The 25,617-nt window shown below is 36.8% G+C and overlaps 2 protein-coding genes across 4 annotated transcripts; both read left to right on the forward strand.

Moving 5' to 3' along the window:
• Positions 1-2,612: 2,612 nt before the first annotated feature.
• depdc1a (DEP domain containing 1a) lies at positions 2,613-13,134 on the forward strand. 2 transcript variants are annotated; one of them, XM_049485512.1, is made up of 12 exons: positions 2,613-2,903; positions 3,992-4,257; positions 4,364-4,496; positions 4,584-4,705; positions 4,827-4,957; positions 5,047-5,094; positions 5,407-5,544; positions 6,056-6,934; positions 8,344-8,516; positions 9,041-9,214; positions 11,147-11,332; positions 11,429-13,134. In XM_049485512.1, exons 1-12 carry the CDS (start codon positions 2,856-2,858, stop codon positions 11,570-11,572), a joined length of 2,442 nt encoding a protein of 813 aa, XP_049341469.1. In that variant the 5' UTR covers positions 2,613-2,855; the 3' UTR covers positions 11,573-13,134. The 2 variants fall into 2 exon arrangements, with proteins under 2 accessions (XP_049341469.1, XP_049341470.1); XM_049485513.1 differs by lacking the exon at positions 6,056-6,934 and having other exon boundaries at positions 2,614-2,903.
• A 941-nt stretch (positions 13,135-14,075) lies between these two features.
• On the forward strand, positions 14,076-25,360 carry LOC125806042 (retinal Mueller cells isomerohydrolase). Of its 2 annotated transcripts, XM_049485515.1 has the most exons (14): positions 14,076-14,288; positions 14,540-14,622; positions 15,556-15,706; positions 16,745-16,852; positions 16,943-17,084; positions 19,251-19,398; positions 19,491-19,572; positions 20,334-20,466; positions 20,557-20,696; positions 21,311-21,440; positions 21,618-21,732; positions 22,382-22,476; positions 22,575-22,686; positions 23,649-25,360. In XM_049485515.1, the coding sequence occupies exons 1-14, from the start codon at positions 14,185-14,187 to the stop codon at positions 23,798-23,800; spliced, it is 1,695 nt and encodes a 564-aa protein (XP_049341472.1). In that variant the 5' UTR covers positions 14,076-14,184; the 3' UTR covers positions 23,801-25,360. The 2 variants fall into 2 exon arrangements, with proteins under 2 accessions (XP_049341472.1, XP_049341473.1); XM_049485516.1 differs by lacking the exons at positions 14,076-14,288; positions 15,556-15,706 and having other exon boundaries at positions 14,536-14,622.
• The last annotated feature ends 257 nt before the right edge of the window (positions 25,361-25,617 follow it).

Genomic DNA, 25,617 nt, shown 5'->3' on the forward strand with positions numbered 1-25,617 from the left:
GACAGGAGACGTAGACCGGGCAGGGAACTTGACATGGGACGGAGACTGGAATGTAGACTGGGACGGGGACAGGACACATGGCTGAACAGGGGACTGGACCGGAGACAGAGACTGGACAGGGAACGGAGACTGCCGCGGGCACAGAGTCAGAGGCGGCCGGAGCCGCCGGCAGCGCTGATCCAGAGGCGGCCGGAGCCGCGGGCAGCGCTGATCCAGAGGCGGTGGGTCCTGCTGGCGTGAGCGCGGCAGGCACCGCGGGTACAAAGTCAGAGGCGGCCGCCAAGATCCGGACTGGAGCCGCAGATTCAGCAGTGGGCGTGGTTGTAAACACCGGACCGGAGCTTGCTTCCGGAGCCGGAGTCGATGATCTGGAAGCCGGCCGGGCTGGTGAGCTGGAAGCCGGCCGGGCTAGAGAGCTGGAAGCCTGCCGAGCTGGAGTGCTGAAAGTCGGCCGGGCTGGAGAGCTGGAAGCCGACCGCGCTGGAGAGCTGGAAGTCGGCCGCGCTGGAGAGCTGGAAGTCGGCCGCGCTGGAGAGTGTGGTGGAGCTAACATGCTAGTTAGCTTAGCTGGAGCTGGGCCGACACTCTCCACCCCAAGGAGGGGCGCCGGGAGCGGTTCATCCCCCCGAATTAGCTCCGCAAGGAACCAGAGATACTCCAGGTCCGCCTTCCTCGTGGCATTCCACTTTGCTACGTCCAACTTTTGGTCGAGTCTTATGTCAGGCTGAGGTGTGATGGAGGAGGAGGACGTAAGTGCAAATATTATATTTATTTAACAAGATAAATCAAACAGTAAACAAAACACGGGTAACGCAAAAAACTTACAAAAAAACAAGGCAAGGAGAACATAAAACTAGAACAAAGACTAAGAAACACAGACTACTAAACTAAGACTAGGATACAGCAAGGATACAAAAGACTCGACACTGAACATTACATACAAGAGGAGAGTGAGAAACACCTGGGCTTGGAAGACGAGGGGGCGGGGTTACAAACAGGACACAGGTGAGAACACTAATGTTATATGGCAGGGCTGGGGCGGAGCTAGGGTGGAGACAAATACTAAAAACAACAATAGCACATGGCTGGGAACACTGACAGGAAAACAGAGGGGCAGGAGCACAAGAGACCAAACGAGGGAGAAACAGAAGACAGACAAAGGCTAGGGTGTAACATAAACACAGAATAATATCACGTACCAAATATATAAGCCTTTTTTGGGGGGAAATGCTGAAAATCACTACAGCACACTCACTGGTGTCACTAAATAATTTTAAACTTTTGATTTCTAACCACCTTCAAACAGCCTGTATTTGTTTTAATTGAGAATTTATTTTTATTTAATTCATTTTGTCTTTTAGTTTACTAAAGTTTAATTTGTTCTTAGTTTTATTTTAAACTACTTTTAGTCCTCTAATATTTTTATTTGTTAATTTTTTATTGTTCTAATTACTTATCTTTTTATTTGACTGCTTTATATTTTAGCCTGTCAACATATTGTTTTATTCTGAATTATTCTTATTCTTCTTAACCTTATATTTGTTTCTTGTTCTAAATGTTTTTTTTATTTAATTTTTGTTTTATTTTGTTTATGAATTTTCTTGTTTTAGCTTAACCTGATTAAACACTTAATTTTAATTTAATTATTTCTGTCCCTTTAAGTTGTAAATGCTCGACTGCATGAAAATGAGGGTCCTCAATGTATTCCCCTGTGAAAATAAAGGCTGATTGGTTGATTTTAAATGCAGAGCTCTGACTGTAATTCTAGCAACAGCTCACCAACCAGTTAACCATCCACTTGTCTTGGTCAAGTGGATAGATACTATTTTTTTAATTTGTGTTTTTAGTCCTTTAGCTCTATTCCACATGTCATCTTATATCTTATATCTCATCCATGATTTCTATAAACAATAGTAACTATCTGACCTCACCTGCTCTACTGACTGTATCACCTGTAAGGTTCCTAGAGTTTTTAATCTGCATTTAGATGCAGTGCACCAACTGTAAAATTCAGCTCACTGGTGCCACTAAATCATTTTAAACTTTTAATTGTTTTAGCTGAGTTTTCCCTTTTACCTTTTTTACCTTTTATTTATTTTGTCTTTTTATTCTTTTTTTATTTCACCTTTTAATTTATTTCGTCCATTTATTTATTGTTTTCCTTGTTTTACTTTTGGCCTTTTTCCTTTTTATTTCGTTTATTTTATTCTTTTATTATTTTTATTTTATATTTTTATTATTCTAATTATTTTTCAATTGTTTTTTTATCTGAATTATTATTATTTCTTGCTTAATCATGTTTAATTGTTTGAAATAATTGTTTTTCTAATTCTTTTACCATTTTGTGATGTTTTGATCATAAAGTTCCTTATTTGTTATTTCAGCCATTTCTCATTTTCTGCGAATAAATGCTCTGAATGCCAATATTTTTTATTTGAAAATAAACAACAATGTTCACTTTACTCAAAATATTTCTATAAATAGCTAAATTAAAAAAAAGAGAGATTTAGAAACTGAAATGGTTCTCTTTTATTATTTTTTTTGTCCAGAGCTGTATATCTACGTTGCATTGGAGAAAATCAGTCACGTGTCTAAGCAAATGGTCCAATCACAGCGCTCCTGCAGGCGACCACATATTTCAAACGGGTCTAGTGGTGAAAACATCCGAGGTGTCGCTGTGAAGCGAAGAAATGGCAGCTTTGTTGTTATGAATTAAGTTGTTAGCGTGTTAGTTTTTTGTGGTTGTGAGCTTGGTGAAGATGTTATATGGAAGTTTACAGTAATAGAAGGCAGATTCTGATCGGATGTATCGTTAAGAAGCACGATTTGACTCTGGTGTCCGTGGCTTGGTCTCAATGGACTCGCGTATCATCACACCTGGCCCCTACAGGGCCACTAAACTGGTAAGAGCTGCTAGTTTGCTAGCTAGCTAGTTAGCTTTAGCCTAGCTAGGTTGGGTTAAGCTAACTAGCTAAGTGCTTTGTTATTTATTTGCATAAATATGATTATTATGTGACTATTGAGTCTGTATCATATCGCAAAACCTCAAGTGAAATTTAATCTTCAAATATAACTAGCGTTAGCTATGCTAGTTTTATTGTAGCTAGGTAAATTTGCCTTCAGTACAGTGTAACTTACTTTAAACTGGTGCTAGTTCAATTAACCTTTATTTAAACTCTGAATATTTTGAGTGTGGCACTCATGTAACTTACATGTAGCCGAGCCAATACACAGGGAGGGGATTTTTAACGAAAATGAATAAATAAATAAAAACATCCAGCTTTTTAGCAAGACCTAATCAACTAAAGACACAAATAAAGCTTTTTGCTCCCTTTCACTATACTTATTTGCACAACTGTACAGATATTCTTCTCTAATGTTAGCATAATCTGCAAATTTATAAACCTACCTCAGCATATTTTTACACATTTTATGTATATGTATACAGTGTATATTTTAATTATCTCTTAGCTCCTAATGCTTTTCAGTACTCTTCATTCTTTTAACTATATTTTTATTCTATTTATTGTTTATAATATCTTCGTTTGTAGTGTAATGTTTGTCAGTAGTCTGTGTAGCTGTTGCTTTCTCACCAAGCCAAATTCATTGTATGTGTAACATTCTTGGCGAAATATAGTGATTCTGATCCAAAGGTAATAAAAACGTATAAGAATGCAACTACACATGAATAAATTATATATATATAAAAAACTAAGAACATAATGGAGTAACATAATAAGCAATAACAAAACAATAAAAAAGTTAATAAAATAAACTATAAAAGGAAGGTTAAAAGACAGCTAAAACAAACCAAAAATAAAAAAGCACATTACCAATCTTCCATTGTGTTTCTGTTACAAATTAACCATGAATGAAATTTGTTGACAAGTTTAAATAGTCAACATTGTCATTATATTGACTTATCGTTGCAGTCCTAAAAATATTGTCATATTTCACCACTCTAACTTTGTCAACCTTTTTTTTTTTGCAGTGGAATGAAGTAACTAAGCTTTTCCGGGCAGGTATGCCTCTGAAAAAGCATCGGCAGCACTTTAAAGTTTACACAAACTGCTTCACTGCGACTGCAGCTGTTGACTGGTTACATGAACTTTTAAGAAACAACAGCAATTTTGGACAAGAGGTCACTAGGCAGCAGACTGTTCAGCTCTTAAAGAAGTTTTTCAAAAACCATGTTATTGAAGATGTGAAAGGCAGATGGGGTTTGGAGGACTTGGAGGACAACAGCCAACTCTACAGGTAGGTTGCCAGCTAACTGTAGAGTGGAGTATGTTTTCACATCTTGCACTTTGTTCTGAAAAAATGCAAAGAAGTTGGAATGTTCTCAAAGCAGAATACTTGACAGGTTTCCATCCACATCCCCACTGAAGCCAATCCCTGGTGGTCCAGAAGGTGTAAGGAAGAAGAGTTTTTCTTTGAAGGACAGAGAAGGTTTTTTCAAATTAAGGGGTTCCAAGAAGTTTGACAAAGAAATTCAAGTAAGTTTAAACACAGATTTTTACTAACTTCCAATAGAGAATACATTAGAACTGTCTAATGTTACCTTGTATCTGAATTTTTTATAGGAAAATATTGCTCCAGTGGCAGAAGATTCATCCAGTGGCCAACACACAGAGGAGACTGAAAACTGTAGAGATATCACAGATGATGACATTCAGGAGATTTGGAGAAGTGTGACCTTAACACAGTAAGTTCCATAGTCCTTTTATTGAGACATTAAAGCAAAAAGAAATGTTATTTTCAATGGGAAATAACACATTGTGTCAGATGTAAAGCATTTATTTCATTGTGTTTTTTTTTAATACCAGTTTACAGAAGTTATTGGGTTTGCCATCACTGGAAGAAGTTTTGAATCCAGCCCAAGTCAATCCTCGCTTCATTGTGTATAACATGACCAAAGTCAACAAGCATGGAGTTGTTACCCTAGAGGATAAAACGGGTGGGATTATGTGTGTTACATCTAATTTTGATCTGTATGAGTTTGTGCTCTGGCTTATTATCTTATTTCTGCCTATTTTATTCCCATAGACGATCTGCCACACTGGGTTTTGTCAGCCATGAAATGTCTTGCAAACTGTAAGTGTAAATATAACACTGTAGGAGTGTTGTACTGTATATTAAGTAATTTCTACATTTAATAGGAATGATCTGCCCATCAGGTTTCGTATACTGAACTTCATTTTAGTTTGTTACTTTATTCAGCAGTGGTATTTTGTTATTTACATTGAATTGATGCAAAAAAAGTGTTACCCCTAAAACGATACTATTTAAAACTGACCATTTTTCATTATCTTTTTGCATTCAAAATACACATTCGAAAACATCATTCAGTTAAATTAATGCTGTAGTTTTTAATTTTCTGCCTTTTTTCCCCCTCCAATACCTAAGGGCCGAAGTATGACTCGAATCAGCCCTCTTACCCAGGCTTCGAAAGGGATGTCTTTAAGTTTGTGTCGGACTACTTCTACAGTCTCCCTGAGCCTCTGCTCACCTTTCAGTTCTATGAGTTGTTTGTTAACGTCCTGGGTATGTGTGAATTTTCTTTTTCTCTTATTTTTCCTTCATTTTGTTATGTTGACTACCAATATCAATACAGCATCTGACCAGTTGTCTGTACTTGTACTTAATTCCATAGGTACTGTTTTACTGATACCTCTAACTTGTGGCCAATGAGGAGTGAAGGGGTGCTACCTTTTTATATGTTGCTTCATACTCACCAAGAGCAATACTTCTTTCAGAGTTTCATCTCTCTAAATTAAATTAAGCCTTATTAAAGGCACTAATTGATAAGGTGTTACCATGATATGTAATGCTAAAGGATATTTAGATCTAGAGGGATGAAATACAGTTTGGTATTTTAGTTGATCCACAAACAACATGATAAAATTATACAAGATTAACAGTTTCCTCCTGTTGTGTTGCCTTTTTGCTGTGGAAATACTAACCTGTATATGTCCCCTGTCTCTCCAAATGCTCCCTCTCCTTCTCTCCTTTTGCTTGTCTGTTGTTCATGTTGTTTTGTCTGGTCTTTTGCTAGTTTTGTGTGGCTATGTCCCAGCTCCCAGAACTCAGCGTGGAAAGCGTAAGAACCTGGAGGAACTGAGCTGTCCTCAACCACCCAAAGCTCCTCACCTGAACACTGCTAACCTGTTCAGATCTACCGAATGCCTCTTGCTGAGCTTGATAAGAAAGGAGTCCTTTGATGAGACTGATTCCCCGATGAAAGAAGTGTTCACTTCTAAAGTAAAGAGCCAGGCTGCAGCTTCAAGAACACACTCCACTGCAGCTCCGTTTAACAGGCTTCGGCCCAGGAGCTGCTCTCTGGAGAGAATCCTGGATGAATCTGCTGATTCATGTTCAAAACCTGAGATCTTCAAGTCTGTGGAAAGTCTTGCATCCTGCAGAACTGTCAGCAGTGAAGGGTCCCACCCCCAAGACAGTTCTCTAACAAACACTGATGTTAAACCTGAAAGCAAGACATTTTCCTCCATGACTGTTCTGTCCAGTAAAACCCCCTCAGGTGAGGCTAATTTAGATGACAATCAATCACAAACCAGAAGCAGATCAAGCTTCAATCTCTTCTCCGAGCATCAACCAACCAACCAGAACCAGAAGTCATCCAGACCTCGTCCCAGGAGTGTCGGAAACTGCCTCGACCTACTGGAGCACAAAGAAATGTCAGCGAGCTGCTTTAGCATCAATGCTCCTGTAGCAGAAATTACTATGAGACCAGACTTGTCCTCCTCCACCGTTGGCCTTAGAGGTCACAGCATGGTCCGTTTGCATGGAAGCTGCTTGGACGTTAGCACAGGGCCGACCATTAGCAGACGTTGTTACAGCTCACTGGATTTGTGCAAGCCTGTGCACTCTCACCCCTCAGTGTCCTCTGTTGCACGCCGTTTGAGTCCTGACCAAAGTAAGGCCTGCATGCATCTGTCCACAGCACTATATATGTGTGTTTTACAAGTGTGTTTGTTGTTTTATGTGTTTTGGGTGTGTGGCTGTTTGTGTTGCACATATCTAACATTTTGTTTAGCATGCATGCATTTAACATTTTAACACCGTCATGTCCTTTGGATTTTGTCAGGTTTAAAAATTAGACTTTTCTATGATTTTCAAGCATTTTGTCTTCATGTCAGTGGCTTTGTAAACAGTGTGGTCCAACCAGTCGTCTAAGACAACATACATTTCTTTAATGTATGGACAAGGGTTTGTTGTGGTTGCGCTATGTGTGTGTTGGCACTTTTTTGTTCAGTTAAGTCATTATCTATTGATAGGTGCAGTGTGTAGCATGCATACAAGAACAAAATTATTGTAGGGATGCACAATGATATTGGAATTATATCTGTATCAGCTGATGATTGCTTTTTTTTTTCTTCATTGGCCAATATGGCTGACATTTCAAAACGATACTGTACTTTTTTATTGTATGCCAAAAAAGGACCAAGCGATGCTGGCCGCTCTACAACAATTGGCTGACACTGACCACGCTACTTCAAAATCCATTTGTTTTTAATTTAGTTGTATTAGTTATAAAGTTCTACACGGGTGTTTCGTCTCTCTAAGTTATAAATGTGTACCTGTATAATATCTGCACCGGCCCAGAATTCCCACATCAGTGCATCCTTACTTTACATTTCTCTAATAATTTAATTAGAATTATGCAACATTAGCTCATGTTGAAAAGGCTAATAATTATCCTTATGCCAAGCTGTTGTGTAGTGGTGAAGTAGCTTTTGGGCCTTATTTCCTTGTAACATTGACAGTAGGGCGCTGTATTGGCAAAAACATGGTGATAAATAAGTATTACTATACAGAAGTTATACTTGAAAATCTTAGGGAAACTCAACTAAAATTTTACTTCTTTACACTCAGAATTGTGGTAGTACAGCACTCTTACTCGTTATAAAAATCGGCACAGTGTAAAGAACAATAGCCAGATTTACTTAATTTCACTGCCAAGTAGGGACGGGACAATATATTGCAATAATTTGTATTGCTTTGTTAATATCGTATTAATATGTGCCGTCAAATATTAATATTTTTTTTAAAAACAAATGCTGTAAACTCCCTACGACTCGACCACCAATCCTCTTCAGTAACACAGATGTGATTTATTGTAGAGAATTGCCTTTTGATATATTGAGTATGGCAGAATCAAAGTATTGTGATATCGTTATCATGGGCAACATATTTCTCAAGATCCCCTAAGATTCCAACTCCTACTGTCAAGGAGTTGTGGCCTGTACTTTGATACATTCTAAAAATTCTCCTCTTTACTGCATTTAATTTAGTTCTATTGTTTTTGACTTCCGGCTTTCACAGGGTTGCTGCAGCCTGCATTGGAGCGTCTTGCTATTGAGGCTCTGCAGCTCTGCACACTTCTTCTCCCTCCTGTGTCTCGCCGCAAGTTGCAGCTGCTCCTTCGCATGATCTCGCGCATGAGCCAGAATGTGGACATGCCTCGTCTACATGACGCCATTGGGACTCGCACACTGGTGAGGAACACAGTAGTACAATTGAAGTTCTGCTTTCTTCTGTTGAACGTGCATTCTGATTGATTTATGATTAACAGATTTAATGAAGTGGTGCTTAAAATACTAATACCACTTCCCTTATCCAAATGCCAGAGACAGAAAGTAGTATAATGTGACTTCCCATGGAAGTTAAAGATCATTGCACTGACCTTTTATTGTTAATGTGTGATGTTTGGTGATGTCTGGCTAGATGCGAACAGTCACTGTCATTACCGTTCACTGCACTCTGCTGTCCCCTGTGAGTGGTAAGACTTTTGTAATTTTACTCCCGGTATGTGTTAGACTGTCAGACCTCGCTCCATCTCCCAAGCTCCACATTGCCTTGCCATGATTATGATGGCCAGTGTTTGACTTAACTTACAATACAACACCTCACACAAGCTTTGGTGGTGTCTGAATTCATAACTTTCCTAAACAAGTAACTGACAAAGGAATGTACACTATTATGTAGCCCTAATAAATCTATAATTTTTCTGTATGTGAAGTTAGTGCAAACCTTCTCGCGCTGTGTGTTGAGCTGTGAGGAGGAGGTGGATTTGGATGAGCTGCTGGCCACCAGGTTGCTGTCCTTCCTTATGGATCATCATCAGGAAATCCTCCAGGTCCCTCTTTACCTGCGCAATGCTGTTGAGGACCATATTTCCTACCTCAGATCCCAGGTAACATGACAGACCCTTCACCATCATTCTTCATATAGCAGAAACATATTAAAACTTAGCTTAGCCTGGTACAGTAACATTTGGTGCAGCATTAGTTTAAATAGATTGTCTCATATGAATGCTAAATGAATCCTTTACTCTTGAAGAAGAGATTAAATCAAAAATCATATGCTTCTGAAGTTGCCGGATAATGTGGGGTAAACATATTTTTGTTTTATATTTTCAAGACATTTTTGTTAGTGACCACAAGGGTTAACAAAATATTGGTCAGTTAAATTTTATGGTACAGAAATACAATATGTTACAGTGGCTTGCAAAAGTATTCATACCCCTTGAACCTTTTTAGTTTGTCACCCTTAAACCTAAGTGATATACAAACACAAAGTAGCACTTCATTGTGAAGTGGAATTAAAATGATACATGGTTTTTGAAATTTTATTTAAATAAAATTTGAGAAGTGTGACAGTGAAGTGAGTCAGGAGACAGCTTGAGAGATGACTTGAGTTTATTCTTGTGCAGACAGAAAATCTACACGGGCACAGGCTTAGTTGGTCGTTGCTCCCTCTCTGTATGTCTGACTAGTCCATCTGACCTGTCTGTCTGTTACTGACTTAGTAACTTAGGACTTTACATACAGTAAAATCTGCTCTGAACACAGCAGGGGGGGAAAGGGTAGGGGTTTAGGGAAGAGTATGTGGGTTGTGTCAACAGTGAGGGTTGATGGTCATCAGATGGTCGTCACCCTGATTGGGATTTCAAATTATCATTTAAATGACTCATAAATAGGGGTGGGCGATATGGCTCTAAAATAATATCTCAATATTTCAGGGTAGTTTTGCAATAACGATATACTTGGAGATATAGGAAAACAGAAAAATTATTAATTCATTTCTGGAATATAGTATAAGAGTATAACAGTATAATCATAATGTGGCAAAATAAATAATATAGCATAAAATAATATAATGCAGCAAAAACTAAAACTAAACTAAACTAAAACAATTATACAATAAATACACTTAAAGCTTCACAGTAAATAATAGACTACTTTTAAGACAGAACATCTCTATTATCATGATATGGATTTTTAATATCATGATATTTCTGTGTTGCGATATATTGTATTCAATATGATATTGCCCACCCCTACTTATAAACAATGTTGACTATCTGCAGAGACTGATGACCATCAACTCCCTTCAACAACGTTATCAGTCTAAAGGGGAATGGCGATTTTGAGTCAGTTAAGAAACCTAGGGAAAACACTATTTGCAGAATCTCTCAATGTTGAAAACTTAATAAAAGTACAATTTGTTGTTGATAGAATCTCTCACCCCTATATAAATACATAGTAGTGCCACCTTTTACCACTTACAGCTACGTATGTAGGTATGTCTCTACCAGTTTTGCACCACTAGAGACTGAGATGTTGTATGTTGATCTATCAATTAAAATCTCAATAAAATACATTTTAAGTTTGTGGTTGCAAGGTGACAATGTGAAAAGGTTTAAGCGGTATGAATACTTTTGCAAACCAATTTAAATAATTAATTTATTAGTCTTTTGTCTGTATACTCCTTCAGTTGAAAGCAGGATGTTATGAAATATTTATATATTTCTGTTGCTTTCTACAGTTTAACCACAATCAATTCTATTTCAGATCCAACATACTGGTGTTTTATACTACTAAAACGAGTGTAAATAACAAACAGGGGAAAATTAAGATTAAAAAAAAAATTATTGGTGTAAAACAGTCCTTTATTTAATACTAGTTGAGATTTTAATCCTCTAACTTGTCTTATTACATGTTCATAGCTGTACTATACGTATAGATGTATGATCATAGAACATAATTACAGCTAGTAATGCTAAGGCTTGTAAAAATATAAACAAAAATACCACTTTTGTTTCATGTCCTGTTAATCTTCATAGCCAAGACACTCTGGTATGGTTCCTGATCTTGGCATGCCAGCCTACTCGTTCTGCAGACAGATCAGCGCTCAGGAGTTTGAGGAGCAGAAGCTGTCTGTGTCTCAAGCAGCAATTGCAGAACTACTAGAGAGTCTAATTAAGGACAAAGCCATGTCTGTTAAGGAGAAGAAGAAGAAACTCAAACTGGTAACGTTCAAAACGTGTTTTCTATGGTGATTGTGTTCTCAATATGTCTGTATTCTTTAATGTTGCAAAAGTCTAAGGCTAATTTTGTTCCAACAGTTTCAGAAAGAGTATCCTGATATCTACTTGCGGCGATTCCCCACCACAGAGAGCGAGGCCCAGCTTTTCGCAGATAAACCAAAGATCAAACCACCTCTGCTGATGGGCCTAAAGAAGACTAAAGCGTTCAGTATTCGAAACTGAATTTCTGTCTGTATGTCTGTGTGTTAAAGAGATGAGTGATTCTTATTTGTGATCTGATGCAGTTCAGGGAGTTGTGTCATTGGTTTTCTTTGTATGGCTCAGCCTTGGCATTTTATGTGTTTATAACTGCTTTTTGTATTTGGATAGTGTCTGGATATACTAGACCGATTCTGTCCATCATGTCCGTTTTATATCCTCTAATTTTACTTGCACGATACAGTATGTGGCTAGTTTAAAATGACTGTGGGGGTTCTGTAGCACCGTGGAACGATAGTTCTTGTATTCCAGTGACAGAATATTAAACAGCATGAGGAGGCAAGATTCCCAATAATAATTACTTAAATTAAGGTTTATTCGGTTCACAATACATCGTTGGGTTGTTTACACCTTAATTCTCATTCAGACAAGTCAAATGTGGTCTGTTATTGACAGACTTCTGGTATTTACCAAGCCTTCTTTCAACCTATGGTGTGTTAAACATAAAGACCTCCACAGACTAGTCTTTAAGGGACAACTTGAGTAAAACTGACATTTACCAGTCACATTCTTTCATCTCATACTCTCATAATTTGTAATTAAGCTAATATCAAATGTGAGAATTTCGTTTCTTGTGTGGCGGCCTTATGGATGGGATCACAGGACTGGCCGAACCAATGATTTAAACGATTGCCTGGGATTTTCATAAAGTATTTTAATATGTTTACTCTTACAGTTAAGCTCTGAAATATTTGTTTTTTTGTGTGTTTTGTTTCTCCTCATTTTCTGTGTTGGTTATTTATTTCAAAGACATTAAATAGTTGCAATATATATATATATTTTTGTGGGAACTACAAAAACAGCCTTTAGTAATGACCAAAATCAAGATCATTTGAGGATTATCTGCATCTTTAAAATATAATCTTTGCTCAACTGCTTTTTGCCTCTTAGGTTGTTTCTCTCTAAGTTGTACTGAAATAAGAATTAAAATGTTAAGTGTTTACAACACAATTAGGTAAGTTTTTAAATGAAGAGTTTTTAAACTAATGAAGGCCTGTATTTTTAATATTATTAACAATGTAGTAACATGGTGTGTCTTTTATTATTTATGTCCTTTTCCCTGTTCTTTCTTGGTTTATAATATAAGGACCTTTCCTGTCCCGTTTTTGTTTTATCGACCTGTTCTTATTAATGTGCTTAACTGAAGGTGCTTTTTGAGTTTTAATGATTCAGAGTCAGCATTGTGTATTGTATAATTGGATTATGTAAGCTAACATGCTTGAAAGGAATTTTTAATGACTGTAGCAACTCATCATAACCTGAACCAAATTGCAGTTCAGTAGATTTACAAATCAAAGACTGAACAGATTAGGAATTTTTCTTAAGGTTTCTGAATAGAAACGCATCTGAATTTTTCATCTTTTATTTTCAATGCACTATGGGAGAAGTTTCTTTTTTTTTTTTACATGCACTGTATGATTCGGTTATTGAGTTTGATCAGCAGTCTTGAGCAAAATCTGTTGCCAAATAGCTAAATAAATAATAACTTTGCTGTTATTTTCTATGCAATAAACCTTGTAAATAAACATGCTGATGTCTTTGTTGTTCTTTGTTCTGTAAGTAAGATTAATGTATACCGCTACGTTAAACAGTGTTCATGTGCTTTGTCTGACCGTTGCATGTATTCAAAGCCCATGTCAACTCAAAGTGATAAATGATGAGTTCTTCTGACTCTGCTTCATTTATCAATTTGGTAATTTGTCTACTGAATGATGCTCAGAATGGACTGGATTAATCAGTTGCATGTTTTCAACTCTCAGAAGTTTCACAAGTTTGCACTGTTTTTTATTTATTTATTTTAATACGTAAGACTTGTCCTGTTTCAAAACAAAATTGCATTTCTTTGGATGACGGCAATTGCATTGTTTAATTTAATGATTTAATGATTGTAAATGGTGTCAGTTGATTATGTATTTAAATTATTGTTAATGGTGTCAGTTGATTATGTATTTATTGTTGCTTAAACTTAATTTTGTGTAAATGGCAGTAGTTCCATGAATCAATGATTCATTTTTATTATAAAGGCCACATTTAATGAGTTTGTCAATGGTAAAGAAATTGCTGCTGTTCTAGACAATAAAATGAATGATATAATTCTATTAGTCCGTTGGGTGGAGCTTCTCAGATACTGATTAAGACTATTAAGGTTTGCACAATATACTTTTTTCTTTCAGTGGCAAATCTCCAATCAGTTAAATGCTGTGTAGTCCATTACCAGACTTAATTCTTGCTTGGGGAGCTACCCATTGATGTTATATTACAATTATGAAGTTAAATTCTTTTGTAAATAATGAAATGTCCTTTTATGTTTTTTCTTGTTTGAGCTTTTTAGTGATAGTTTAAAACCATAATTCTGTGCATGCCATTTCTTCAGCCTCTTTAAGGCACTATCCATCCTTTACAGACACCTTTCACAAGTCTGCAGAGTGTTTTCTGTTTTAGTTGGAACTGCAAACGTTTCCAGAGAGGGGGAGCTCATTTTCATGAAAACCTCAGTGGAAACACTGATGGTCTTTGGGCACAAAGGGGGTTTTGTTTCAGTGTTTGCTGATTGGCTCAGGCAACTCTAAGACTCCATGGCAGTGCTTAGGAATGGACTTCCATTATATGCCCAGAACCACAGAACCCTGCACCACTTCAACACAGTGGAGTCCCATCCACAAAGCAACATGGTCAGCCGGTGAGTTAGTTTATTTAAATGAATGTGACATTATTATGTTCTACCTTACTCATTTAAAAGTTTGTTTCATTGCATACAAGCTTTGATTGTATTGATTCACTCTAAAACAGGTGTAGCATCACTGTGATCCTTTAAGTAGATCTTATACTACAGGACCATATCTGTATTTTTGTTTTCCTTTTCTTTGTGCAATGGATTTTACAGCATTTTACAAAAATAAATGTGTGAATGTTGTCTTTCTCTTATGGCAGCATTGAGCATCCTGCAGGTGGCTACAAAAAAATCTTTGAGTCGTGTGAGGAGTTGGCTGAGCCCATACCTGCCAATGTTACTGGTATGTTTATTTGATTATATTGCATTTTTAAAAAATATTTTATTTATTAAAACGCTAAAGCATAATGTAATTATGATATATGCAAGTGATTACAATATTAGACTGAAATAGAGAAATTATTCAGTACCTCCCTGTTTGGCACCTCTATTCTGGATACAAGATGAGATACGGTTGGTCATGGAGGCATACAGGGTTTGTATGGTATCCTGCAGAACATTTACCCACAGATGTTGTTCAGCTGGACCTGTAGATCCTGCTCAGATCTGCAGTTGTAGGTTGCTGAAGCTGGCATTCAAAATGTGTCCCACAAATGCTCAATTGGCAATAAGTCTGGCAACACAGCAGGCTAGGAATGTTTTGCAAACTGGTAGAAACATTCTTGGGACACCCTTGCAGTGTGTGGGTGAGCATTATCCTGCTGAAAATGCCAGTTGGAAGCCCTGCCATGTGAAGGAATACATAATCAATGGCAATCTCTCAACAAGGGGTACACTGCCAACAGTACTTTTTATTGGGGAAGACGTTTTTTTTGTGTAATATACTTTTTTTCAGTGTAACTTATCTTTTATTACATTATCTAGACGATTTGGGCAGTACGGTGGCTTAGTGGTTAGCACGTTCGCCACCTAGTGCTGGGGTCCTGGGTTAAAGTCCCTATCTGGGTGGAGTTTCCGTGTTCTCACTTTGTCTGCCTGGGTGTCCTCCCATAGTCCAAAGACATGGAGATACGCTAAATTGGGTTTTAAATTGCCCAGAAAATTGCATACCCTAAAAGTTGCCCTGGTGTCTGAATTGTGTCGTATTGGCACTCTGTGCTGGGTCAACTCCATCAGTGCCTGATGCAGTTCTCCAGGTGGACGGTCGTTCCAAATAAGTAAATAAGTAAGATTTTGAAGTATTGACCAAGAACTTAGAACTAATTTATTCCCTTAGGTGTAATTCCATCATGGTTGAAGGGCAGCCTACTCCGTCTGGGGCCTGGACTCTTTGAAATTGGTGATGAACCATTTAACCATCTGTTTGATGGCCAAGCACTTATGCACAAATTTGACCTGAAGAATGGGAAAGTCACCTACTATCGCAGGTAAAGCCTAAATTTTCCTGTGCACATCTCCATGCATAAGTAGGATGGCACTACATGAACATAGCATGTTAGACAGGGCTCTCAAGTTTTGAAGTTTGGTGGGAGTGAGATTGGCGGGGGTGGGTTGGGTGGGGGGGTCGGTGCGCACAGTTCTTCAGTTGTTCATGAACTGAAACTCCACCCTCTTTGACTAGGTCTGCCTAACAACAGAGCGATCTTTATTCTGATTGGCTCAACGAGAGTACATTATAATACACAGCCGATGGATTGGCAGGCGTGAGAAATACCATGTGTGAGCGTGTGAACTCGCTGAGGTGCGTGTGTCACACCCTCAAAGCGTGAGACTTGAGAACACTGATGTTAGAGGTGTCCCTCACACTTTTGTCAGTGGCTTTTTAGGGCAGCATACTGTCACTGATATGCTAAAAGTCATGGGACATTAGGATATTAGTATGTAAACTGACTATCAAATGTTATCTCGGAGGACTGGGAATAGCCACTCCTGTATACGTGGAACATTGGCCAGCTCATGGCATAATGATGTGAATGATCAAAGATCAAGTTGGAGTGAGGCCTGACTGTAAGTGCCAAATGGATGGAAAATTCCATTTCTGAAGTTGTGCAGGCTTTTTTATTCCTCAATTCAAAGACACACATATAGATTGGGAATATGGCATAGTAGGCATTACCACCCACAGTGGATGGCAGTATATTGGGTGCCAATGATTGTGACCCACAGTATTTGGCTATAAATGTTAATGCAAACAAGCAAGCAACCATTACAGAAGTCACATCCACAATTAATGCAGGAAGCACCACAAACACATGTCCTACAGGTCAGTTTATATTTAAAAGTCATGAAACATAATGTTTAATGGGACTAGTTTCTGTCCTGTTAAATTTGGCATGTCAGTGTAGTTATTAGTGCATCTCATATAAATGCATGTAGAAGTAATTTCCTCTCATGGAAAAAAAATGTTTCACTGTATATCATTTTTAACAAATTAATCCATGACTAACTATGATATTTAACTACAGGTTTCTGAGAACTGATGCTTACGTGCGAGCTATGACTGAGAAAAGGATTGTGATCACTGAATTCGGTACTGCAGCCTTCCCAGATCCCTGCAAAAACATCTTCTCCAGGTTTGCTATAAAACACTCTTGTTAACAACTCTGTTGTTTACACAGCAGGATACTTACTATTGTTATTATCTTGGGTCTTGGGCTCAACAGGTTTTTTACTTACTTCCAAGGCATTGAAGTGACAGACAACTGCCTAGTGAATGTCTACCCTATTGGAGAGGACTTCTATGCCTGCACAGAAACCAACTTTATTACCAAAGTCGACCCAGACACTCTGGAAGCAGTAAAAAAGGTCAGTATTTGTTTTCCTGGCTTATGTCCACTTCCTTCACCTATTTAAATGTAACATTAATGGGTAAAACATGGGTAAACCTGGCAGTGGCAGACTCAGGCTGTAAAACATTACAAAAATGGGCTCACTGCAAAAAAAAAAAAAAACATTGGCAAAAGCTATATGTAAATTAATAAATGTTCAGGTTAAGTAAATGGGGTGAGCAAAGTTTTCTCAGTAAGATTTCTTTTTTAAGTAAGCAATCACAAAGTTTCAAAATGAGTGAAATAAGCTTAAATCAATTAAAAAAAAAACTTTATTTTGTGGCTTAAATTCGTACACAAGAATCAATGTAACTTGACTAGTAACTTTTTGTGCTTATTTTGAGTCTAAATTACTTCAAAAAAGGTGAAAATTCTAAGTGAGACTGAATAAGATCATATTCCTAAAATAAGTAAAACAATCTTACACTTATGATGCTTAGTAAGACCAAAAATGTATCAGAGAAAAAAATATATATTTATTGCCTAGTTAACTAGTTTATAAACTAGTTAATTTCACTTGCTTAGGATAATGTTTTGCAGTGCTCCTACTTCACAACAGGGGGCACAATTTAGAGGGAGTGGGGCTAAATCTGAAAAGATTAATGGAAGGAATAGATGAATAGAAGAGAAAATTTGTTCCATTACTTTCTATAATGTACTTAGTCTTGTGCCATCAAATACACTTTATCCAATTGTGAGGACACATACTGGGCACCAAATTACACTTCTTCAAATTTCTTCGTCTCCACAGGAAACAGTGCTTTTTGGGACATTACTGTCTAATAGGGGTGGCATAGAAGGCACGTCAAACCTGCACTCATTTCTACTACTAAAAGAGCAAAAGGGAATCCACAACTTGGCTTTTGTTAAGACACATTATCAAGATTTCTTGATGTAGAAGCTCTTAATCATTTATTTGCAAACAGAGATGCCCAAGCTGGCACCTGATCAATTTTTTTCCATAGAAAATTGGCCAATTTGTCTCTTATTGCCACTCTAATGCTTTATCAGACATGGGGGAAACCATGTGGGGCTAAGTCCACCTGTAATGCTAGCTACAGATAATAATATTGAGATAAAAAGAACATGCAATCCCAGCTAACAGATAATATTATAGGTGTTTCTAATAGGTTCTGGGAGAGTTAATATGTAACATTAGAAACAAGACACCCATATTCACCTTGCTTACTTGCTTGACTGCCTTTAAACAAACACTGGTAGCTTGCAAAATTAGGGTACTGAACCTACAACCCTGTTATTAATAAGGCAGTGCTCTAAATGCTGAAAGGACATGATATATCACAGAAACAAATAGAGCTAGAAAAAATATAAATACTGCAGACATTACACAATTGACATACAGGACAGTGCAGTGCAGACACAGCAACTTTTGTGGGTGTGTGTTGTGAGTACAAGGTCCAGAGGTATGTAACATGCTGTGACGTATACAGCTCTGGAAAAAAAAAACAAGAGACCACTTCTGAGTTTCTTTGATTTTACCAAATTGAAAACCTCCGGAATATAATCAAGGGGAAGATGGATGATCACAAGCCATCAAACCAAACTGAACTGCTTGAATTTTTGCACCAGGAGTGCAGGCATGAAGTTATCCAAAAGCAGTGTGCAAGACTGGTGGAGGAGAACATGCCAAGGTGCAAAAAAACTGTGATTAAATACCAGGGCTATTACACCAAATATTGATTCCTTAACTCTTAAAACTTTTTGAATATGAACTTGTTTTCTTTGCATTATTTGAGATTTTAAAGCTTATTTAAAGCTTTTTTGTTATTTCAGCCATTTCTCATTTTCTGCAAATAAATGCTCTAAATGACAATATTTTTATTTGGAATTTGGGAGAGATATTGTCCGTAGTTTATAGAATAAAACAACAATGTTAATTTTATTCAAACATGTACCTATAAATAGCAAAATCAGAGAAACCGAGCAGAGCTATAGGTATGGCATTCAGTTTATAAAATATGCAAACACTGTAGTTACTGAGGGAGATAATATACAGTACTTTAGTAGAATTCATTATTATAGCAGCAAACGAATTAATCCTTTAGTCCCTGTATAAATAAAAATGAGTTCAGTATTATTAGATATAGGCATGTAAATCTCTTAAAGTATGTTTTGATTACAGGTAGACTTGTGCAAATATGTCTCAATCAATGGCATCTCTGCGCACCCACACATCGAGCAAGACGGCACAGTCTACAACATTGGAAACTGCTTTGGGAAGAACATGTCCCTGGCCTACAACATCGTCAAAATCCCTCCAGCGCAAAAAGGTCAGTGCGGCACTTATAAACATTAGAGATATATAAAAATGTTGGGGGGTTTATTGTTGGATTTTGTTGAATTCGTTTGTTTTGATACTCAGACAAATCTGATCCCATTGAGAAGTCCAAAGTTGTTGTACAGTTCCCCAGCAGTGAGAGATTCAAGCCATCTTATGTGCACAGGTGAGGTGACTTTTTATTTTATTTTTTTTATGTCAATATTTCTGGTCTGAGATGTCAATAAAAAAAAACAATCAGGAATTATATTAAATGTTTTGATTCTTGTGGTTTTAATAAAATATTTAATGTCATTAATTAGTACAGAGAATATACAGCGCTCTGCTCACAGTTTAAATTTTCTAATTTTAAGGGCACCATTATGTTTAGGCCGAGGTTTATATTTGCTCAATCAGTGCAGGTGTTATGAGACAGCAAAAAAAAAATAAAGACATTAGAGACATTAGTCATTGCTTGGGATTGCCTAAATCAATTTTGTGGACTGTCATGTAAAAGAAAACGCACTGGGGAGCTCAATTATCGCGAAGGGACTGGTAGGCCAAGGAAGACGTACACTGATAATATTGCAGAAAATAATCTTGGCTATACTTAAAAAAAAAAAAAAGGTCTCAGATCAAAAACAGGGGACTATGTAATACCAAATTAAATTTAAAGTCTGGAATGTATACATTAATCATGATTGATTGGATCTGATTTAAAATAGAAAATAGAGGGGCATAAAATAGAAAAATGTGTCTTTGTCCCAAACTTATTTGTAGGCAGTGTACTTTTTAGAATTATTAGAATACTATTTAAAATATACAATTTGTATTTATTGAAATAAGCAATTTAATATATAAACAAATAAACTATTTTCTGACAAACCATTGTTTTATTGTTTACCGATTAGCTTATCACACATTCATTTAATTACATTTTTTTTTCAGCTTTGGTATGACAGACAAGTACCTTGTATTTGTTGAGACTCCAATAAAGATACACCTCTTGAAATTTCTGAGTTCATGGAGCATCAGAGGAACAAATTATATGGACTGCTTTGAGACAAACGACAAAATGGGAGTAAGTTTTCTTTTATTCATACGTGTATGATGTACAGTAATATATAATTGTTTGTTCTGTATATGCTGAGTATTTGTATTCTCTGTCCAGACATGGTTTCATTTGGCTACTAAAGATCCTGGGGAATATATTGACCACAAATTCAGGACATCTGCTTTTAATTTGTTCCATCATATAAACTGTTATGAAGACCATGGCTTTATAGTGGTGGACCTGTGCACCTGGAAAGGGTAAGCTGCTGACTAAACTGATTAAAACAATACATTTACTTTTTTTTTTCTCTCTCCAATTTACACGGGCAATTACCCACTCCCCCTATCACTAACACACCAACACACCAGGTGGGTTAAGACTAGCACAAGCTTCCTCTGATACATGTGAAGCCAGCCACAGCTTCTTTTCAAGCTGCTGCTAATGCAGCATTGCAGAGCAGCATCACAGCGCTAACGCTCGGAGGAAAGCTCAGCAACTCGGTTCCAATATGTCAGCTCACAGACGCCCTGTGCTGCTGACATCACCGTAGGAGTGATGTGGGGAGAGAGCGCCATCTACTCACCCGGAGGGAGCAGGGCCAATTGTGCTCCCTCTGAGCGCCGGCAGCTAATGGCAAAGCTGCATGAGCTGCGACCTCCCGCTCATAATGGCAGCCCTTTAGACCACTGGACTTACTTTTAACAAGCAATTAGGTCTGTGCTTTCCCAAGCTTTCCCCTGAGATAACACTTAATTATTAGCCTACCTATTGCTATTCCATGACTTTTGTGGAACAATGAAAATAACTATAAACTGAATATGGTTAATAAATTTTAATTATTCGTTATTGTGGTCTTGTCTTTTGTGGACAGATCGGAACTGGTGTATAACTACTTGTACCTGGCAAACTTAAGGCAGAACTGGGAGGAGGTGAAGAAAACCGCCATGCAGGCACCACAGCCAGAAGTACGGAGATACGTGCTTCCTCTGGACATCTACCAGGTAAGAGAATGAGTTCTCAATTGTTGTCGTCACCAAAAACTTTGGAATTCAGCATTTTTAATTACGTCAATTTAACTATTTTCAAACCCAATTTATTGTTAGGCTTTTTATACTGTATTTTATACTGCTTTTGTTAATTAGCTTTCTTATATATATTTTGTTTTTACTGATTGACAGGAAGAACAGGGAAAGAACCTGATCTCACTTCCATACACCACAGCCACAGCTGTCCTGTGCAGTGATGGGACCATTTGGCTTGAGCCTGAGGTCATTTTCTCAGAACCACGACTGGGTAAATATCCAGCGCTCACTTTTAAACATCACAGCAGTACATATCTAGCAGCAAGAGGAAGACTGACTGACTGACTGACTTTATATAATATAATACTTTATATAATATAAGCCTGATGGGCATACCCATACCTAATCATTGACCATTGCAAAAAAAAAAAAAGGTGCATCTCAAAAAAATATAATATCATTTAAAAGGTTACTTTATTTCAATAATGCAGTTCTAAAAGGTAAACTCATATATTATATAGATGTATTACACACAGAGTGATCTATTTTATGCGTTGATGGCATGTCTCTCCAAACCATCACTGATTGTAGAAACTTCACACTAAACCTCGAGCAGTTTGGACTGTGTGTCTCTCCACTCTTCCTCCAGACTCTGATCCCTTAATTTACAAATGAAATGTAAAATTCACTGATGATCAGTGATGGTTTGGAGAGACATGTCATCTGCTGGTGTTGATCCACTGTGTTTTATTATCAAGTCTAAAGTCAGTGCAGTTTTTCCCCACAAAATCTTACAGCACTTCATGCTTCCCTCTGCTAATGCTCTTATATTACAACAAGAGAATGAAAGACTGACTCTTGGTATAATCTACAGAACATAACTCTTGTTTTTCATTTCTCACATTTCCATTCTATTACAGCATTTGAGTTTCCTCAGATCAACTACAGTAAACACAGTGGGAAAGATTACACCTTTGCCTACGGACTCGGACTGAACCACTTCATTCCTGACCAGGTGGGAATGATGTATAAATAAAATATTCACATGTGGTTACAGCGAGTCTTGCCGTGTTCACTCAGTGTTTGTATTCTGTGGCATTTGTGGGTGTGTAGATTTGTAAGCTGAATGTGAAGAGCAAGGAGATTCAGGTTTGGCAGGAACCAGACTCATACCCATCCGAGCCTCTGTTTGTGCCAAGTCCAGATGCTGAAGATGAGGACGATGGTAAGAGCCAAGGTTTATCTCTGGTATTAACTACAGTGTTACATTGGTTTATATGTAATTTAAAAGCTGACGTGAAGTATTTCAATTGGCATTTTGTATTTTTTTAATTACATTCACCCGACTTTGATAAAATTAAAATATTTATTGCTGTAATTCATACAATGAAATATTAACAGTGTTTTTTTTTTGTGTATTTTGAACTGTGGTGGTGAAATTCGCTGTTGAAAAAAATTTCAAATAACTTAAAAATAATTCAGATCTACATTTTCAGATCCATAAATTCAAATAAATTTAACAGATGTTTAATACTTAGGGCAAATAGATTTGAATTTATGGATCTGATTTTTTTTATTATTATTATTATTATTATTATTATTATTTTAAATGTAATGATCTGAATTCATTTATTTATTGACTCTGGGGGGTAAATACTGATGCATGCCACACTTTTTTTTAGATGTTTATTTGTGAAACATTTTAAAACCCTGTATCATTTGCATTTCACTTCACAATTACTTGCTACGTTGTGTTTGTCTGTCACATAAAGTCCCAGTAAAATACATTTACATCTGCAGGTGTAACGTGATGAAATGTGTCGAACACTTTTTTTATCCCCAATGTCCTTTTTTAACCAAAATATGATTACCGGTAGCCTAAATGGTAGACTTTGTAGGACTAGATAATTTGGCCAAAATGTATTTATCACAAAATATTACAATCCTGATCTATATAGTATTGTTCCAAAATCAGTATTAACAATATAAAATCCACAGAAAAAAACTGCCAGGAACACACAAAGCATGTCTGATTGATATTAAATTACCTTCCAGCCCTTTACTTTTGTCAACAGATTATTCTTTGGATAAGTTGTTTACTTTATCATTTAAAACACAGTTATCTTTACTAAGATACATGTCTGACTGGAGTAGTGATCTCTAACTCTTGATTTTTTTTATCATCAGGTGTTCTATTGTCCATAGTGGTAAAACCAGGGGCCGACCAGCATCCAGCCTACCTTCTAATACTCAACGCCAGAGACCTAACTGAAATAGCACGGGCTGAGGTTGATGTCATCATTCCAGTTACTTTCCATGGCATGTACAAAGAAGCCTAGACGTGCCAGTGAGGTACAGCAGAGATGACTAATACACTGCCCTGAGATCTGTAATAACTTTACACAAGTCCCAGCTTTGCTCTGAGAAAACTGTTTCCCCGTGGTAACTGAATACACTGATGAACTTAAACATGAAAATGTATTTAAACTGTTGTCTTGTTTACAATGTGTTTACCATATTTCTCGCACTATAAGGGGCACCTCAATAAATGTCTATTTTCTGGTCTATTTTAATACAATCAGGCACATCGTGTTATAAGGCACATTATGCAACACTAGTAAGGTACAGGGTTGCACCATAGTTTCTTCTAATTCAGCAGGTCTTGCCGCTAATGTTAATAATGCTCCAGTAGAGCTAGCTGGGTTAGCAGCAGGCTACAGGCTGATAATACTGACCTCTAATCGACAAAAGAGCAAGCGCTTAGCAGCCTCTGTGCTGGAGAACTAAACTGAAACTCCTTTATAACGCTGCACTTCAGTGGTGTGGCTTTACGGCTCCTTAATACCTGATTGGTAGAATACATTCACAGGATGCACAGGATTTTAAGGCGCACTGTTGATTTTGGGGAAAATTAACTAAATTTAAGTGCACTTTCTAGTGCGAAAAATATGGTTATCCAGTCAATACATTTGAGGGAATTGTGAAAAATTGCACTTTTTTTGTGTAGAGTTTACTCCATATTATAAATAAATAGTACCTAAATTAACCAACTGGGACCCATGGGATAGTAGCCCCCATAAACAAAATATTTTTTCTAGTGTATCTCAGCTGTTCAATTAAGGTATTTTTTTTACTATAAATGTGAGGTAAAGAACTCTATCTGAATAAAACTATAGAATAATAGGTGCTTTAATTGTATTAAATAGATTCTATAGGTTATTATTATTATTTTTTTTTTTACAATTAGTTACTGTAATTTGGAAGCTCTCACATATGGGTGCTTCTCTGTATTTAGAGTACCCACAGCAATGTTCTGTATTTGATTGAAACAGTACTTTATGGTTGAATTTTCCTGTAATGTATTATTACAGTGTATTTTAACCCTATTCATTTTGGGGAAAAAAATCTGTTAATTTAAGTTCCATCATGATTGAAGAAATGTACCACTAAATACAGCACATTTAAATGTTTTCTTGTGTAAAAAAAATAATAACTGATTTCTCCCAAAAGGTGAAACGATTAATATAGTAAATAGAAGGGCTCATCATTTTGTATTAAGTGTTCATTTGAAATATAAGAGACTTATTATGAATGAGTTTACTGCTGCACTTTTTCTTAATAAGACGCTAGTTCGTGTACAGTTTAAATGTTTGTTAGTTCCAACAATATTTTCTTAAGTAGTGATTTTCTCAACACATTGTGTAAAACAGATCATTGTGTTTTATTTGAAATCTGATTTTGTTTTCAAATCGTCAGTGCAAACTGTTGTATTTTTTATAATACTGTAATTTGTATTTTATAAAAGAAAGAAACCAGTTGGAGCCAATGGTTTTACCACGGCCCTCTCAAACTCCACCTCTCAACTGTAAACTGTATAGTAAAACATGACTATAACAGTCTTCTGTACTTTGCAGTTCATTTATATCTCATCTTTTGCTATTAATGACTTGAATATTATTTTCCATTTTGATGCATTCAAAAAAGACTGAATAAAAAAAAAAACAAGAGTTGCAACTTTCTGTCAGCCTATTTTAAAGGGGAGGAAAAAAGTGTTTTTGTGTTCACTATCAATTAAATGTGTCTCCAGGACTGTAATTACATCGGTCTTTTCCTTTTTTTTCTATTGGATAATATTTTTGCTCTCTTTAGGGCACTA

Source organism: Astyanax mexicanus, chromosome 12 (genome assembly GCF_023375975.1).
Source record: "Astyanax mexicanus isolate ESR-SI-001 chromosome 12, AstMex3_surface, whole genome shotgun sequence".
In the NCBI taxonomy this organism is placed as follows: Eukaryota; Metazoa; Chordata; class Actinopteri; order Characiformes; family Acestrorhamphidae; genus Astyanax; species Astyanax mexicanus.

What these genes read in the sequence shown, in the direction of transcription:
- depdc1a (XM_049485512.1), top strand. Translation starts at nt 2,856, where the DNA reads ATGGACTCGCGTATCATCACACCTGGCCCCTACAGGGCCACTAAACTG. An exon ending in CCGTTTGAGTCCTGACCAAA is followed by an intron (nt 6,935 to 8,343) that starts GTAAGGCCTGCA and finishes CGGCTTTCACAG; the next exon opens with GGTTGCTGCAGCCTGCATTG. An exon ending in AGAAGAAGAAACTCAAACTG is followed by an intron (nt 11,333 to 11,428) that starts GTAACGTTCAAA and finishes TTGTTCCAACAG; the next exon opens with TTTCAGAAAGAGTATCCTGA.
- LOC125806042 (XM_049485515.1), top strand. Translation starts at nt 14,185, where the DNA reads ATGGCAGTGCTTAGGAATGGACTTCCATTATATGCCCAGAACCACAGA. An exon ending in AAGCCATCTTATGTGCACAG is followed by an intron (nt 19,573 to 20,333) that starts GTGAGGTGACTT and finishes TTTTTTTTTCAG; the next exon opens with CTTTGGTATGACAGACAAGT. An exon ending in TGCTGAAGATGAGGACGATG is followed by an intron (nt 22,687 to 23,648) that starts GTAAGAGCCAAG and finishes TTTTATCATCAG; the next exon opens with GTGTTCTATTGTCCATAGTG.